Below are 18696 nucleotides of genomic sequence, written 5' to 3'. Positions count from 1 at the left end.
TTAAAAAATTTACTTTGTTGAAGTCTAGTTGATTTACAACGTTGTATTAATTTCTGCTGTACAGCAACGTGATTCAGTTATACATATATGTACATTCATGACTTACTTAATGCAACTACGTAGCTTGTCTTTTTAGAGCGGTTTTTATGATATTACTGACCACTTAAAAGTGGTCAGTAATATTACTGACTTATTTGAGGTCATCTCCTGAATGATAAACAAATCTCTTGAATTTCTTAGCTTCCCTTTGCGTTTGTAACCCAGACCCGTTTGTGAGCTCTAAGCAGCTGAAACTAGATGTGATTGGGGCCGTTTTAGGCTAAGATTCCTCAAACAATTCTTTGTTCATCAAAATGATGGGGAGTGCACTCCTTCAGGAGAGTATAAGAATTCTTATATAGGGCTAAGTCCCTTTTTTCCTAAGGGACAAGTTTGGGAAAAATATTCCTTATGTTCAGATATGTATGAGGGTTCCTTGACATCCTTTCTCAAGGTTCTGTTTCAAGGAAAAATAAGAAATATGTCTTTGCTGAACGGTTTCTTTGCTGCTGTTCTTGACGTTGGAATTGGAAAGTCGAGTTTTCGCTTCAGTCTAATGAAATGGGAAGTCTCTGGACGGTCATGGGAGAAAATTGTGGAAATTCTCCTTTGCTCTCATTATGCATTCCTTTGGGGTCAAGAACACATGGAATCCAGGCTTAAAATAACGAGGTCCGTGGGGGAATGGACATAATTCCTTCTGTTTCATTAGACTCAGTCTGTCCTCGTTAGTGCTGAGTGATTAGGAAGGCAGGATGGCGTGCTTCTGCTGGTTTATTCATTGTTTGACCTGGACTGAGACTTGAAAAAAATTACTAACGATATCCTAGGATGCAGTTCTGCCTTTGTTGCCTTTTTACTGAATGTGGGTTTCTGGTCCTAAGCCCCATTAGCATTAGAATGTATCAATACATCAGAACTTAGCCTTTGATCTCAAACGTGAGGGAAATTTAAAGCACCGGCGGTGGTTTCTCCCCCCACCCCCGGTAGAGTCTGATTCTCTTCCGGTCAGCTACTATTGTCAAGAGATTCTCAGCTTTGGCTTAAACTGTAGGGGTAGGTAAAGATATTACCCTATCTTTTCTTTCCTTTTTTAGACATTTAAGCTCTCATATCCAAATGTCTTACAAAAAGGGGTTTCAGACTCTACCAGTGGGAAAAAATGTAATCCTTCAGACTGTTATATAATAAGCTTGTTCTTTTACTTCGGATTGTGAAGTTTGGGTGGATTCTGTGGTTTGCCATCATAAGGCAACATGGAAATGTAGTTTGCGTTTCTGCCTCTCCCAACTCGTGTGGAATCCCTGAATCAGAGAGAGAGATGGGTGGGACCTCAGGGGTTTCCTCGGCCAACTTCCTCTCAGTGCAGGAATCTGTGACTCTGTCTCTGGACACCTGTCACTTGCTTCTACTTGTTGATACGGAAGGAGCAGTGGGTGGGGAGGTGTCACATTACCTTGCAGGATCCATTGTAATTTGTACTGAATTCCTCTTGATGGCGAACCCAAACCTGCTCTGTAGCTTCTCTTCGTTAGACCTGGTTTTGTCCTCTTCAAGCAAATCAAAATGATTTTTCCTTCTCTCATGTGGTACCCTTTTAAATATTTGAAGACAGCTTTCATCATTTTCCCTCTCAATGTTCTCTTCCTCCCAAGTCTCATTAAACACCTCTGATTTTTTTTTTTTTAAACCTGTTCCTTCTACACGTTTTTAGCCTTCTCATCTCACATTCCTGCTTTGCCTCAGTTAGAGAAGGTCTCTCTTAAAATATGGTGACCATACTGTCGAGATAGGTTCTGATTTTACAGGACACAGTTGTATGATTACCTTGTTTGGATTTGAACAATATATGTAACCTATATATGTGTTCATTATCTTCTAGGACAATTTAACTACTTTAGTTCATGCTGAACTTTCAGTTAACTCAAATTTTTAGGGGCTACGGCCCCTGTTTTAACTGTTAAATTCACATGAGCTGTTGTTAAGATACCTTTTGCACTTGAGCATTTGCCTTTCAAGACTGAAACCTGGCTGATTGCTTATCTCAGGCAAATTCTGTGGTGCCACTTTTGCATCCTTCTTAGGTCGAGAGCTACTCGAGCTGTGATTCTCTCATGCAGCGTTCAACCTTCCCTCCCAACTGTTGGTGCCTTGCAAACGTACATTTAAAAAATATACAAACATATAAGAGTAAGAAGAACATCTTATGCTGTGATTCTCAAGAGAATTCTCTCAGGCAGGGTTGAGTCAACCATGGCCCATGGGCCAAACCCACCTCACCTATTTTATAAATGAAATTTTGATGGACCACAGCTATACTCATTGATACACTATGTATGACTGCTTTTGTGCTGAAAGCGCAGAGTTGAGTAGTTGGAAACTGAGGCTGTATGACTCAAAGCCTACATTATTTACTACCTGGCCTTCTGTAGCAAAAGTTGGCTGACCCCTGTTCTAAGGTGAGACCAACTGATTCGTTAACATGTTTTATGTTGATGTAGATACAAGACTATCCAAATCTCTTTCCAAGGCGCATTAGCAAGGCTTCTTATGACATTTTTTTGGTGGCTGGTTCAAGTATTTTATGGGAAAAAATATAGTTATTTAGTCTTATATGTGTGCTTATAAAAAATCACATTGTAAATTTGCTTTCTCTCTAAATTATTTGATTGATTTTTAATGTGTTAGTATTTGAAAGCGCTTCTCCATACTATTACCACAGCTGTCTCTTTCAAATTTGGAAACTTTCCCCACCAGAAATTGTCTTAGAGTTTTAGGTGCCGTCCCTAAAGTTGGTATGCATGTACCTCTGGGAAAGAAGAGTCATGTTTTGGCATTAGAAAACTTCCACACACTTAGTACTAGCTTCCATACACTTATTACTAGCACTTCTAGTAATATTATATAGCACTTCTGTGAACTTATAAAAGGAACTGAGAGATTTCATGGAATCTCTATTTTGAGAAAAAGAAGAAAGCCATCTTCGTTGTTCAATCTACATTGCCTTACTCTGAAGCATTTACCAGCTACTTCATGATTTTGTCCTTGAACAGAATGCCTAGGGTTCAATTCAGAAATGACATAATCAGACTTTATTAAAGAAGGAAAATGATAATTTTAAATAAAAAATTAAAAAAAATTAAAACATTTTTTTAATTAAAGAATTGCATTAGAGTGGTGCCTGTCACAACTACTGTTTTCTTTGATTTGGAAACAGGCTTATTGACCTGCCAATGGTAAGGTGAAAACTCCTTATATATTTTGTCTACACTAGTGCTAGCCCTTGAAGGTCAGACAAATATTGCATCAAATTCTCCAAGTGAAGGACAAATATGAAATTGCTCATGTGGAATCTTTGTATCCTGGTCCTTTTGTGAATGACAGTGTTTACTCCAGGGTATGGAGTTTCAGGGTTTGAATTTTAAAAGGTCTTCGTGTACCCATGTTGTTGACGCCCACATCTAGCCCCGACTGAGCATCTCCGGGTCCTGTTCTGACGGCCACTGGAGCCCATCAGATCTCGTCCACCTCCTCCCCTGCTTCCTGACTTCTTCAGGGGCTTTAGTGATGCTGAATTGCTGGTACTTCCGTGCACTGGAAATGCTGTTTTCCCCTCTCTCATGGAGGGCCTTTGTTTTACTCTTATCCTTTGCCTGGAGAACTCCTGTACCGTGTTTCAGGCCCAGGTCTGCATTATCCCCTCAGGAAGTCTTCCCTCGCCCAGGCAGCTTCCTGTTCTCACCCACACTGTGCACACCACATCATATTACGGATGGGCTTACATCTCTCGGGCGTACTCTTACCGCAGGTGAATCGAACTGCTCACCTTCTCCCTGCCTTGCTAGAGACAGTCTCACAAAGCCCAGTGGATGTCCTCCGAAACTCCTGTTCACCTCTCTTAAAGGGCCTTCAGCCCAGGAAGTGCTCTCCTCCCTGTTTGTAATGATTCCTTCTTTCATGCCCCGCTTTATTCAGACTTCGCCCCACGCCTCAAATCTTGAGAACTGACCTTGCCTTGTGCTTCTCGGAAAAAATAACTATCTGGTAGCAACTCCTTCAGCTTCTGTTCGTGAAATCTACAAACCCATGTGAATGGGCCGTTGCTTTCTCCTTGCTTCCTATTACAAGGGCAGGCGGGATCTCGACTCCTGTGACGGGTCAGCATTCCGTTTCCTCCCACGTTAGAGACTTTGAACCATCTTTTCTGGAGTCTTCACATGGGCATGGAGATGTGCTGTCATCTTTTTTTTTTTTTTTTTAACATCTTTATTGGAGTATAATTGCTTTACAGTGTTGTAATGTTGTGTGGGTTTAAGTACTGATCTTCTTAAAAAACAATCTGCCTTCACTTTACCTCGTGTTCTGTTTCAACCATTGTCTTCTTTTGATTCTGTCCTTCGTGGCCGTCCTTTTGAAGAAGGGTCGTTCCCACAAATGTCCTCACCCTTTATTTATAAACCAACTCCAGTCTGGCCCTTTCTCCCTCCTTTCCGTGGATATTGCTGAGATCTCATTCATTCTTTAATTTCTCTGCAGCTCACACAGTTAAACCCCTGTCTTGCTTCATCCAGCCTCCATGGACGATCAAATGTGGGTTTATTCAGGACCACTAGTAGGCTAGGTCCAGATGTGGATGCCTAGGAGATGATACTGGTGCTAAGGGAAGTGAGATTTAAATTATTTTGAGATGTTGTGTGTCAGTTGGATCACCTTGAAAATGTATGGCAGAGCCTCTCATCTGCTTTCCCAGGTGGACCTTGGGGCATTCCGTATTGTTTCGAGTCGTCAGGATTCCTGGCATGTGCTGCTGTGTCCCTGCTCTGCTCTTTGGTTTGCCCTTGTTGCAGGTCACATGGCCTACAATATGAAGAGGATAAAATGATCGTATTTTGAAGATGATCCCTTTCCATTGACTAGTGATTGCTCTTAATTCTGTCTGTTGCCTCAACTCTTTGATACCTAAGTAACAAATTGTCAGGGCTGGAGTGAGTGAAGTCCAGTGGCCGTCCTGGGGAAGAGAGTTTAAGCAAGCTCTGGGCATCTCGAGTGTGGACAGGATCATTTTTTTCTGAGGATTCTGTATCTCACTGGATGAATGGTCTCTTTGGGAGAAACCCGTCCATAATGAAACACTGCAAAGGAGCGTAGGGTTAAATGAAGAATCCTTTCCTGTTGTAAGTCACTTATTTTTTTCTGTAATTTTAAGCTTGGATTTTTGGGGGGCTTTTTTGGTAACAAGAGGGATGGCACATTGTTGTCAAGTGTTTTGAGGGTTGCTTTTCTATTCTGAATCCTTCTGGAGATGGTGAGAACGCTACTACTCCCTAGCACATTGTGGTTAAATGCATTCTCCTTCGGTAAATATTCCCTTCTATGTGCATTTTCAGCATTGTTTGTTGTAGATTCTTATTTTATTTTATTTTTATTAAAAAATTTTAAATCGAAGTATAAGTTTTATACAGTATTATGTAAGTTACAGGTGTGCAGTATAGTGATTCACAATTTTTTTAACATCTTTATTGGAGTATAATTGCTTTACAGTGGTGTGTTAGATTCTGTTTATAACAAAGTGCAGCAGCTATACATAAGCATATATCCCCATATCTCCTCCCTCTTGTGTCTCCCTCTCACCCTCCCTCTCCCACTCCTCTAGGTGCTCACAAATCACCGAGCTGATCTCCCTGTGTTATATAGCTGCTTCCCACTAGCTATCTATTTTATATTTGGTAGCGTATATACGTCCATGCCTCTCTCTCACTACGTCCCAGCTTATGCTTCCCCCTACCCGTGTCCTCAACTCCATTCTCTATGTCTGTGTCTCTATTCCTGTCCTGCCCCTAGGTTCTTCAGAGCCTTTTTTTTTTTTAAATTCCATATATGTGTGGTAGCATAGGTATTTGTTTTTCTCTTTCTGACTTACTTCAATCTGTATGACAGACTCTAGGTCCATCCACCTCACTACAAATAACTCAATTTCGTTTCTTTTGATGGCTGAGTAATATTCCATTGTGTATATATACCACATCTTCTTTATCTGTTCATCTGTTGATGGACACTTAGGTTGCTTCCATGTCCTGGCTATTGTAAATAGAGCTGCAATGAACATTTTGGTACATGACTCTTTTCGAATTATGGTTTTCTAAGGGTATATGCCCAGTAGTGGGATTGCTGGGTCATATGGTAGTTCTATTTTTAGTTTTTTAAGGAACGTCTGTACTGTTCTCCATAGTGGCTGTATCAATTCACATTCCCACCAACTGTGCAAGAGGGTTCCGTTTTCTCCACACCCTCTCCGGCATTTATTATTTACAGAGTTTTTGATGATGGCCATTCTGACTGGTGTGAGGTGATACCTCATTGTGGTTTTGATTTGCATTTCTCTAATGATTAGTGATGTTGAGCATCCTTTCATGTGTTTGTTGGCAATCTGTATATCTTCTTTGGAGAAATATGTATTTAGGTCTTCTGCCCATTTTTGGATTGTGTTGTTTGTTTTTTTGATATTGAGCTGCATGAGCTGCTTGTAAATTTTGGAGATTAATCCTTTGTCAGTTGCTTCATTTGAAAATATTTTCTCCCATTCTGAGGGTTGTCTCTTCGTCTTTTTATGGTTTCCTTTGCTGTTTAAAAGCTTTTAAATTTCATTAGGTCCCATTTGTTTATTTTTGTTTTTATTTCCATTTCTCTAAGAGGTGGGTCAAAAAGGATCTTGCTGTGATTTATGTCATAGAGTGTTGTGCCTATGTTTTCCTCTAAGAGTTTTATAGTGTCTGGCCTTACATTTAGGTCTTTAATCCATTTTGAGTTTACTTATTTATTTTTTATTTATTTTTATTGCAGTACACGGGCCTCTCACTGTTGTGGCCTCTCCCGTTGTGGAGCACAGGCTCTGGACATGCAGGCTTAGCGGCCATGGCTCACAGGCCCAGCCGCTCCGCGGCATGCGGGATCCTCCCGGACCGGGGCATGAACCTGTGTCCCCCGCATTGGCAGGTGGACTCCCAACCACTGCGCCACCATGGAAGCCCCATTTTGAGTTTATTTTTGTGTATGGTATTAGGGAGTGTTCTAATTTCATTCTTTTACCTGTCCAGTTTTCCCAGCACCACTTATTGAAGAGGCTGTCTTTTCTCCATTGTATATTCTTGCCTCCTTTATCAAAAATAAGGTGACCATATGTGTGTGGGTTTATCTCTGGCTTTCTCTCCTGTTCCCTTGATCTATATTTCTGTTTTTCTGCCAGCACCGTACTGCCTTGGTTACTGTAGCTTTGTAATATAGTCTGAAGTCTCGGAGCCTGATTCCTCCAGCTCTGTTTTTCTTTCTCGAGATTGCTTTGGCTATTCGGGGTCTTTTGTGTTCCGTACAAATTGTGAACATTTTTGTTCTAGCTCTGTGAAAAATGCCATTGGTTGTTTGAGAGGGATTGCATTGAATCTGTAGATTGCTTTGGGTAGTATCGTCATTTTCACAATGTTGATTCTTCCAATCCAAGAACATAGTGTATCTCTCCAACTGTTTGTATCATCTTTATTTTCTTTCATCAGTGTCTTATAGTTTTCTGCATACAGGTCTTTTGTCTCCTTAGGTACGTTCTTTCCTAGGTATTTTATTCTTTTTGTTGCAATGGTAAATGGGAGTGTTTCCTTAATTTCTATTTCAGATGTTTCATCATTAGTGTATAGGAATGCAAGAGATTTCTGTGCATTAATTTTGTATCCTGCTACCCTACCAAATTCATTGATTAGCTCTAGTAGTTTTCTGGTAGCATCTTTAGGATTCTCTGTGTATAGTATCATGTCATCTGCAAACAGTGACAGCTTTACTTCTTCTTTTCCGATTTGGATTCCTTTTATTTCTTTTTCTTCTCTGATTGCTGTGGCTAAAACTTCCAAAATTATGTTGAATACTAAGTGGCGAGAATGGGCAACCTTGTCTTGGTCCTGATCTTAGAGGAAATGATTTCAGTTTTTCACCATTGAGGACAATGTTGGCTGTGGTTTGTCATATATGGCCTTTATTATGTTGAGGTAAGTTCCCTCTATGCCCACTTTCCAGAGAGTTTTTATCATAAATGCGTGTTGAATTTTGTCGAAAGCTTTTTCTTCATCTATTGAGATGATCATATGGTTTTTATCCTTCAGTTTTTAATATGGTGTATCACATTGATTGATTTGGGTATACTGAAGAATCCTTGCATTCCTGGGATAAACCCCACTTGATCATGGTGTATGATCCTTTTAATGTGCTGCTGTATTCTGTTTGCTAGTATTTTGTTGAGGATTTTTGCATCTATGTTTATCAGTGATATTGGCCTATAGTGTTCTTTCTTTGTGACATCTTTGTTTGGATTTGGTATCAGCGTGATGGTCGCCTTGTAGAATGAGTTTGGGAGTGTTCTTCCCCCTGCTATATTTTGGAAGAGTTTGAGAAGCATAGGTGGTAGCTCTTCTCTAAATGTTTGAAAGAATTCGCCTGTGAAGCCATCTGGTTCTGGGCTTTTGTTTTTTGGAAGATTTTTATTCACAGCCTCATTTTCAGTGCTTGTGATTGGTCTGTTTATATTTTCCATTTCTTCCTGGTTCAGTGTCGGAAGGTTGTGCTTTTTAAGAATTTGTCCATTTCTTCCAGATTGTCCATTTTATTGGTAGATAGCTGCTTGTAGTAATCTCTCATGATCCTTTGTATTTCTGAAGTGTCAGTTGTTATTTCTCCTTTTTCATTTCTAATTCTATTGATTTAAGTCTTCTCCCTTTTTTTCATGATGAGTCTGGCTAATGGATTATCAGTTTTGTTTATCTTCTCAGCTTTTAGTTTTATTGATCTTTGCTATTGTCTCCTTCATTTGTTTTTCATTTATTTCTGTTCTGATCTTTATGATTTCTTTCGTTCTGCTACCTTTGGTGTTTTTTTTGTTCTTCTTTCTCTAATTGCTTTAGGTGTAAGGTTAGGTTGTTTATTTGAGATTTTCTCGTTTCTTGAGGTAGGATTGTATTGCTATAAACTTCCCTCTTAGAACTGCTTTTGCTACATCCCATAAGTTTTGGGTTGTCATGTTTTCATTGTCATTTGTTTCTAGGTATTTTTTGATTTCCTCTTTGATTTCTTCAGTAATCTCTTGGTTATTTAGTAGTGTGTTGTTTAGCCTCCATGTGTTTGTATTTTTTGCAGATTTTTTTCCCTGTAATTGATATCTAGTCTCATAGTGTTGTGGTCAGAAAAGATACTTGATACGATTTCAATTTTCTTAAATTTACCAAGGCTTGATTTGTGACCCAAGATATGATCTATCCTGGAGAATGTCCCATGAGCACTTGAGAAGAAAGTGTATTCTGTTGTTTTTGGATGGAATGTCCGATAAATATCAATTAAGTCCATCTTGTTTAATGTGTCATTTCAAGCTTGTGTTTCCTTATTTATTTTCATTTTGGATGATCTGTCCATTGGTGAAAGTGGGGTGTTAAAGTCCCCTACTCTGATTGTGTTACTGTTGATTTTCTGTTTTATGGCTGTTAGCATTTGCCCTGTGCGTTGAGGTGCTCCTGTGTTGGGTGCATAAATATTTACAATTGTTATATCTTCTTCTTGGATTGATCCCTTCATCATTATGTAATGTCCTTCTTTGTCTCTTGTAATAGTTTCACAACTTTTAAAGGTTATACTCCATTTCTAGTTATTAAAAATATTGGCTGTATTCCTCATATTGTACTTTATTTCCTTATACCTTATTTTATTTTTTAATATTTATGTATTTAGTTATTCATTTTGGCTGATCTGGGTCTTAGTTGTGGCATGTGGACTCTAGTTCCCCAGCCAAGGATTGAACTCAGGTCCCCCTTATTTGGGAGCGTGGAGTCTTAGCCACTGGACCACCAGGGAAGTCCCTGTTGTCTTTTTTTAGATTCCACATATAAGTGATATGTAGATTCTGTCTTAAAATGAGAAGCCCCAAACGAGCCAATATAAAAATGAGTGAGGTTGTGGGTGGAGTCTGTGTGTGGTTCCTGTCCTGGTGACCTTGCCAGCTCTCTGAATATTTGGGTGACTGACTGTCCTGAGCTCCAGTGACTCTGCTTTGCTAGCATAACCTAAATCCTCATGAGGAATTCTCAGTGATGAAGGGCTGTCCTGCTGCATTTAAACTTGTAGCCACAAACCTAGCCCTCTACATTGTGTAGTCTGATCACTAATAATGGAATGTCATCGACTTTTAAATTTCTGAGCAGTGGGAGAAAAAAAAAAAACCTTCCAACAGAAGTGTTCTGTTAATGAATGTGATAGACCCCTTTGTTGTTTGAAGCCAACCCTCTTGCTGTTTCCCTGAAGAAAGGGTTGTACTGGGCCTAGGTTGCACATTTCCCTGGCACTTTGCCGCACCTCCTCTTCCCCGAAAATATTTATGGAGATTTGGTGTGTTAATAAGTTTAGAAGTGATTTAATGGTCACATTGGCAGGGTGAGATAAAGCAGTTCAGTGTGTTGTTCATTTTGTTTCTGGGTGGGGTGGAAGAGGGAAATGAAAGACTAACTTTTTCCTCTTTGGAAACCTAATACTCTGCTCTTCTGTTATCACTCTTGTTCTCTAGGCATTAAGTGTCACCGAAACCCTGATTAAACCCTTGGAAAAATTCAGAAAAGAGCAACTTGGAGCCGTCAAGGTTTGTGTCTAATTTGAGCACACTTGTAAACAGCAACTGTAGACACCTCTGCTGCTTGAGCGTACGCTGGGTTCACAGTTAGCAGCTTTGAAGGAGATGTTGGAGTCCACCGTCTGTTGTTTTATGTTTCAAACGTGCTTTGTCCCCTCTGGGGGAGTATGAAATTGAAAACAAAACAAAAATGCCTGGACTGGATGGTAAAACCTCTCGTAATCATCTTTGGCTGCACCTTTCCATGTAGAGTTTTAAAAATATCTTTAAGCAGACAACACGTTTACTCTGTATAGAAACATCTTATCTCTGTAGGAAGGGCAGTGATTTCCATGCCCGCCTCAGCTTGATGGCAGACTGTAGCATCATACTAGGGTTTAAGATTAGAAATGCTGCTACACCAGCATGCCATTGAAACTAGAAAGAGAATATTCGGTTACAGTAAGTCCTCTACATACGAACCTTCAAGTTGCAAACTTTCAAAGATGTGAACGTGCGTTTGTATGTCCAGTCATGTTAAGTTAGTTGATGTGTCTGTAAGATTACTGTACTGTAAGGTTAAAAATGTTTTCTGTATTTTTTGTGTTTGTTTTTTGTGCATTATTTGTGTGAAAAGTGTTACAAACCTATTACAGTACAGTATTATATAGCCAATTGTGTTAGTTGGGTACCTAGGCTAACTTTGTTGGACGTACGAACAAATTGGACTTACGAATGCACTCTTGGAATGCAACTCATTCGTATGTAGGGGGCTTACTGTATTGGGATGTATTTCCTTCAATTTAACACAAATTTATTGAGCGTCTGTTATGTGCCAGCATTGTTACGGGTGCTGGGGGTTCAGAGGTGAGTGAACCACAGACTCTGTACTCAGAGCTCTGGGATGTAGCCAGGATTTCTGGGAATAGTGCAGGGACTTTGCCACTGGGAGCCTAGGATGTATTTAGCAACTTCTAACATCTGCTAACTAAGAAGCTTTGAAATTAACTCAGAGAGGTAATTTCCACCAGCCTCTCTTGAATGTTGTGCACGTACTTGAGGGAGAAAAAATAGCGTTTCTGTGTTGTTGACCATTTTTGGCTTGGCCTAAGGAGACGGGAATAACTTCAGTTTTAGGTAGGGAAGAGAGGTTTTATATTTGTCTTTTTTCCCTATGCATTGGTGATGTGAGGTTTTTTTTTTTTTTCCTTTATCTTTGTAAACAAACTATTAAAATCCCTTTCTACGAATAAACATTGTGGTCTCCATGGCGATAGCTACACAAATGGATCCAGAGAGGGCCAGCTTTTTAGCTGCTGTTTATAGACGCAGTTCTCCTTTAAGTGACCTGTTAACATATTAGACACTTCTTTTTGGCATGATATTTTACAGTTTTTAACGAAGGGCTGTGTTTTGAGGGGAGATCAGTGGGGGTACCCCCCCAAGTCCTCTTCCTGGAATCGTTTGCTGAGCTACATGAAGCTGGTTTGTGTCTGCTGGCTTTGTAGCAGGACATTGGGGGGTCTGGCTTCACATCTGTGACCTTGGGCAAGTAACTGGCTTTAGTTTCTTACCTGTAAGATGACAGACTGGGGATCTGACTGCTCTAGTTTGCAGTTTCATGATTCTGTTTTCTCTGATCTTCATAGGCTGTCTTAAAGCTTGAATAATCTTCGTTCTTTCTCTTTGAACATTTCATGGCAGGTACTGAATGTAAACATTTCTTCTTACTTTACTTGGATGATGGTCGGGAAGGATAAGGGTTATATTATGTACATGAAAAATGAATGTGACTTAATTAATAGATGTATTTCCTTTTTATTTACCTACTGGGTTTTTAGAAATGTCTGGCCTTGAGTCTTCTCCTGACTCCTTCTCCTCCCAAGATCTGCCCAACTTCTCATGTTGTGCCCGTTCAAAGTGTGGTTGACCCTTGAACAGCTCAGGTTTTAACTGTGTGGGTCCACTTCTATGTGGGTATTTTTCATTAGTAAATACTACAGTACTACAGGATCCACGGTTGGCTGAATCCACGGATGTGGAACCGCCTATGTTGAGGACCGACTCTAAGCCGTACTCGGATTTTCAACTGCTCCTAGGTTGGCGTCCCTAACCTCTGCATTGTTCAAGGCTTAACTAACTGCAGAGCAGCTTGCAAAATAAATTGCCATATTCCAAGGTTAAATTATTTTAATACTTTGTCTCTTGAGCTGTGTAATGGCCAAATTCTATCCTGAAGTCCCAGTTCTTTCTTTCTTTCTTCTTCTTATTATTTAAAAACATTTTCTTCCCTCCCCTCCCCTCCGCCGCACTTCATGGCATGCGGGCTCTCAGTTGTCTGACCGGGGATCGAACCGCGCCCCCTGCAGTGGAAGCACAGAGTCTTAACCACTGGACTGCCAGGGAAGTCCCCCATTTCTTTCTTTCTTCATTTTTTTTTTTCTGGCTTCAGGTTTATGAAGGGTGTATCCTACACTCTTGTTCAGTACAGTGTGTGTGTTGGCTGTCACACCTATTGATGTTACCTGGGAGAAACCTTTTTTTTACTGGTAGTTTTGTATATTAAACAGTAGAGAAAGGTAGTTTTCTAGGTTATATAGTGATATATAAGCATCTGTCTTTTTCATTAGATTGTTAAATCTTTAAGAGAGAAACCTGTGCTTGTTTCTTTATTTTCTACCAGCCTCCACTCTGTCTTACTATAACGTATTTAATAAATAAACCAATTCTACTGTTCTTCTATTCTATTCTAGAAGAACCAGGAAAGGGCTCATAACCTGGATATTTGATGATTTTCTCCATTTGTGCTTTCTAAACGCCAATCCTATTTTGAAAAGCACACGCTCTTGTTCCAGTGGTTTATTTACTCACTCGGGATACTTAAAAATAACTTAATTCTCTTAGGTTAAAGATCTTTTTTTAAATACCATGAAGCAGTTTTCATGTGGGGAGAAAAAGACAAAAGTCTTTAAAAGTTGACCGCAGCAGAATTTTTTAGATACCCTTGTCAAAATGTTTATCTTTTCTTTCCCTTCTCCTTTTTCCCATCTGGGACGGTCCTGTCTTTCGCTTTTATGTACAAGCTCTTTCAGTTCCATTTACTTCTTCATTTTCCAGCATCCCAGTGACATGTTTAATTTGTGTTTTTAACATAATCGAAACTGCTAGGTGGCTTTTGTAAACTGGATTTTTTAGGAGCCCCCAGGACTTCTTTTCTGCTGTTTCACTTCTATTTGGATATGTTCCCTGTCAGTCACGTCTGTTTGGTTTGGGCTTCAACCTCCGTCCTGTAGGTTCTGCCACATTTTCTCATGTGCCTGTCCGGTTCTTGTCTCTGTTTAAAGAGCCCCATTTCCCACTGCGGGACACAGTCGTTCTGTGCTGTGTCCCATCAGTTCAGAGTTTTCTTCACGGCCTCTCTTAGCTTTACTTCCACGGAAGCTCTTTTCCCTTCCCCAGAAGCTTGTCACTTATTCCTAAGTATCTGCATAACATTTTGTCGATAACCATTGCTCATTAAATGTCAGTTTAGCCACAGGAAACTAATACAGGCACCAGACAACATCGGAGCCAAGTGCATTGTGTACAAACTCCAAGAAATACTAGAACTTGCTAAGAGTTAACAGTGGGAGAATTTAAAATTGCTTTCTCTGAAAGGGGCAGCATGCAAATACCAAACGGATACAACGAAATGATACTGATAATTCATAGAGCCTATTCAAATGCTGTTTTGCAAAGAGCTAATTACTGTTTTATTCAATAGAGTAAAAGGTTTAACCAGAAGGCTTGAAAAAATGTTTATTTCATAAATCATACCTTAGTAGCTCAGCCATTACCAGACTCTCACCCCATATTTCCTTTGTATTTCTTTTCAAGACTATGCCTAACGACTAAACGTTTAATAAAAATCAACTTCCTGAGATTCTGTAAATGACTGCACAATGTGGGTTAAAAAGCAAATTTATTTGAATAATTTCTCAAATTATGTTTGATAGAGCAGGAAAAATGTGATTTAATCACACTTCTTTCATTTTTAGTAATAACAACCTTATCAGGCCTATCATATGGCACAGTGCGAGAGGCCTTGGGATATACAACTGTGAATTAAAACACTGGTCGGCCTTTAAGGAATTGGCAAGTCTGTGTGGGTGATGTCAAAATTAAAAGGCAATAAAAATGCACCGTGAAAAGTGCTCTAATACGAGTAAGCATCGGTGCTCTGTAGGTGTCCTATCATCTTGGCTTTGGAGCGCCAGGAAAGTCTTTCAGGAAGACCTGATTCTCCCTCGTTTGGAATCCTACTTCTGCCCCTTACGTGGCTCTGTGATTTGGGGCAAGTTACTTAAGGCCTCTGAGCCTGTTTCCTGATCTTTAAAACGAGACTTAGGACACCGGTCTCTGAACGTTTTCGCGAGGCTTCAGTGCATTTGCTAACATATTTCTGGGGTCTAGTGCAGGGCCTGGCATATACACAGTTGCAGTTCTTTTAGGATCCCCTTTGTGACATGCTCCATATCAGCTTGCCAAAAAGAACTGCGCAGGTTTTTGTCCACTCTTTGCGTGCCGGGTTCAAGCACTGTGGCTTGTGACCCCCCTGGCCGGATGGTGCTAAGATGATGGATAGGTGACTCGAGAGCAACGGCACCGGAACCAGCAGTGGCACTTTGTCAGGGTCGGTGTCGCTGCTCTATAGGCTTCTCCCTTCCCATGTCCTCTGACTGATATCTCCTGGGCGCCTACTGGGTGTGCAGGTAGAGGCTGACTTCTCATTGCCGTGGAGAGGCTGAAGGAGCTTAAAGGCAAAAGGGGGTGGGGGGTTGGGTAGGCAAATGAAGTGTCAAGGAGGACTGGTGACATTGGTACAGGAGTTGAGGGAGGCGGCTGTCCCCCCACTGGAGGAGACAAGGAGTACTTCATGGAAGAGGTGGCATTTCCACCACCTGGTTTGGGGGTAAAGGCTGAATTTCCAATGCCCTGGGCTGTAGGGTGTTGGTGGACCAGGGGAGCAGAACAGGGATTGCAAAGCTCTGGTTGGCCTGGATATACAGGAAAAAGTGCTCCTGCCGAGTGTGTTGTATGTGCTGTGAATTTTGTTTCTTGTATGTGCAGCATGACTCCCACCTTCTTATTTAAATAAAGAGGGAGAAGGAGTTGGAATCTCTAAGGAAGTATTTAAGCTCCTGTCTAGACTAGTCAGGCCTTATTATTTACTGTTCGTAGTTTGAAAATAAGTCTTTTCATTTCCTCATCCTAGAAAATTTGTAAAATACCAAAAATATTTAAAAAAGAAAGTTACCTGGTAACTTAAAAATTTCCCCTTCTTCTAAAACAAAGCAAAAAATTCTAGTACCCTGCAGAAATGTGGACAGTTCACGGGTGTGTTCAAACTTTTGTGAATTCTTTATATGTTCTTTACTCATTTTTCCTTGGAAGTGTAATGTGTGATTTGAGCAAAAACTTGCTCAATAAAGAGTGTTTTATGTGTTAGGAACGTTCACTTCTTTTCTTCCGTATTAATTGTATCTTCTCCCTGCCTGTTGTTTGCCTTTTGCCTTATTTATTGTGTATTTTTGATATCTAGAAGTTCTTATGGCTTCTTCCATTTCTCTTTTGCTCAGAAGTTCCTTCTCTGTTCTGAGATCTGATTGAAAATACTCTTTTTTGGCTTCATTTTTTACTTGTGGCTCTTTCAGTCCATCTGGAATTAATTTTGATTTGAGACATGGCTCTCTTTTTATTTCCAGCTAGTTAACCAGTTATACCCACATCATTGGTTGAGTAATATTTTTTTATCCAGTGATTTGTGATGAAACCTTTATATATATATATATATATATATATATATATATATATATATGTTTACTTCTAATAGATTCAAAAAACCTGATTATTTATGTTTTGTTTCTTAGGTTTATTAAGGCCCTCTACCATTTACACCATCTACATCTTATTTGACTAGTTATGCTGTTTTAAGTAATAGCGCTTCTTCACTGTTTTTTTTGTTGTTGTTTTTGCATGTGTGATTTTATAACATTACAAGCTGACTTCCCATGAGTCATCTTTAACTTGTAAACATTTTGTTTGGCTTACTCATGTTAAAACTGAAAAAAAAAATTTTTTGTTGCCACCATTTAAAAATCACTGGGTTTTCCAGCTGTTCCAGAAAAATCGGAAGACAAGGCCTGTGTACTGGGCTTATATTTCCACATGGCAGAAATCTGCAGGGGCTCTGTTATGGCTGCCTGCCGCCCTAGAATAGATGTGGGCTACCTGATTTGCCCTTGCCTCCACCTTTCCTTACTGAATTTTACTTCCAGCTTGACTCAGACTCACTTGAGTAATGCTGTTTCATAAAAAAGTTTTCATTGTATTAATTTGATCCTTGATAGAGCCTTTTGTCTCATATGGCTCAATTTATTATATATATGTATATATATATATACACACACACACACATACATATATATGTATCCTACATTGCAGTGTTGAAGAAAAAGGGCTCCATTCTTTATTGAATGCTGCTTGAACACAATTCCTTTTAAAATTCATATTATTTAAGTGCCAAAAGTCATATGAATACAAAGAAACAGAATATTCTATAGTGACCTTGAGAAGAAATGCAAGGAGAAACAATGATCTGAGTCTTAAGATTCAAAAACAAAACACAGTAGCGTTTGTATAATACCATACCAAGTACGAACAATTGTATTTCCACTCTAATTGGTGGGCGTGATGTTGTTTCTTGGCTAAATTCTTTCTTCACAGAGCCTTGATAGAACCATTTTCTTTCATTCCCAACCTAACCCACATGCTAATTTACATGCTCCACTATTGCTGCGTGTGCTGGGGTGTTTTGACTGCTGACTTTAGCATCACTGCATCCTTTGTCCCCTTCTGTGATTCACATGAAATCAAAGGAGTAAAAATGTTTTCAGTATTCTCTGGTAAGTACTAATCTGCAAAGATGGTGAGCACGTTTAACCATATGATCTCGCTTTGCAGCGTACTTGCGGTAAATGCAGCTGTGTCACCTCCATTTCTATCTCATTTAAACCTGAGACACTGATGCTCAGAGAATGCTGTGACCCTGGGGCAGTGTCACAGAACAATGCGTGGCTGCTAGAACCTGCATCTCTGACACCTAATCCAGTGCATGCTCTGCAATATGAACTTTTAAAAATAGTGGAGATTTTGAAGTAGTGGCCATATGTTCTTTTTAGCTTATTTTCTGTTAGTCATTAAAATCGTTCAGGAAGTGCGTCATAATGAAAAGCAGAAAAGAGAGTATAACCATGTAGTATTAATGCCTTAAGCTTTTAAAAAAATAGTTGTAAATTAGACCTAGGACATAAAGAAAAAATGTGCTTCTGTTTCAACAGAAGTTTGACTATTCTCATACATAGGCGAACCGTAGGGTCACAGAATTTTAGGATTGGATCTAAGAATGAACTAGTACAAAACCAAATCCCTGATCTTTTCAGTAGGAAAACTAAGGTTCTGTATTGTTAGGTGTTCCCCTCCCCCCCCAAAAGTTGTGCAGCTAGTTGGTAATTAAACTTGGAGTAGAAATGGGAAGAAGTAACAGTTCCCGAGTCTGTCTCTTCCATCAGTATGGGGATTAATTTAGGGTCTTCAGGTGGGCTGGCAGAGCTCCCTTCCTGGCTTCTCACAACAGTTTGTAGTCCCGTGGAGTGAGAAAATGATAATAGATGTGAAGAAACAGAATTTTTGTGCTTTATTTACTCCTTTTGCTTAATAGGGAAAAGATCATTCCAGAAAAGGCTGGGAGAATCCATTATTTTTGACCTAGAAAACAGAGGTTGGAAAATAGGGCAGGGAATGTTCCTTTTCAGGAGGCCTTGGAGAGTTGGTGAGAGTTTGAAGTTAATGGAAACATTTTGATAGCATGAGGACATCGCGTGTGCTCATTGGTGCTCCGAAATGTTTATGAGAAATCTACTTACCTTTGGCAAGCAGTGTTGGGGAGATACTCTGTCTTCGCTGCTGCCTTAAAAAAATCTGGTTCCTTG

General features: G+C 39.8%; 1 protein-coding gene across 1 annotated transcript in view; it reads left to right on the top strand.

The window, feature by feature from the left end:
• Positions 1-18696, top strand: part of ARHGAP10 (Rho GTPase activating protein 10) — a 328476-nt gene that overhangs the window by 97727 nt on the left and 212053 nt on the right. Inside the window, exon 4 of the mRNA XM_082838763.1 lies at positions 10625-10696. Within this exon, the coding sequence (XP_082694889.1) occupies positions 10625-10696 (72 nt within the window). The remainder of the gene's footprint in view (positions 1-10624; positions 10697-18696) is intronic.

This window comes from Leucopleurus acutus (genome assembly GCF_964270905.1).
Source record: "Leucopleurus acutus genome assembly, chromosome: 4".
NCBI classification, from domain to species: domain Eukaryota; kingdom Metazoa; phylum Chordata; class Mammalia; order Artiodactyla; family Delphinidae; genus Leucopleurus; species Leucopleurus acutus.
Note: the sequence above shows the minus strand (reverse complement) of the source record. Positions and strands in the feature narration are given on the sequence as shown.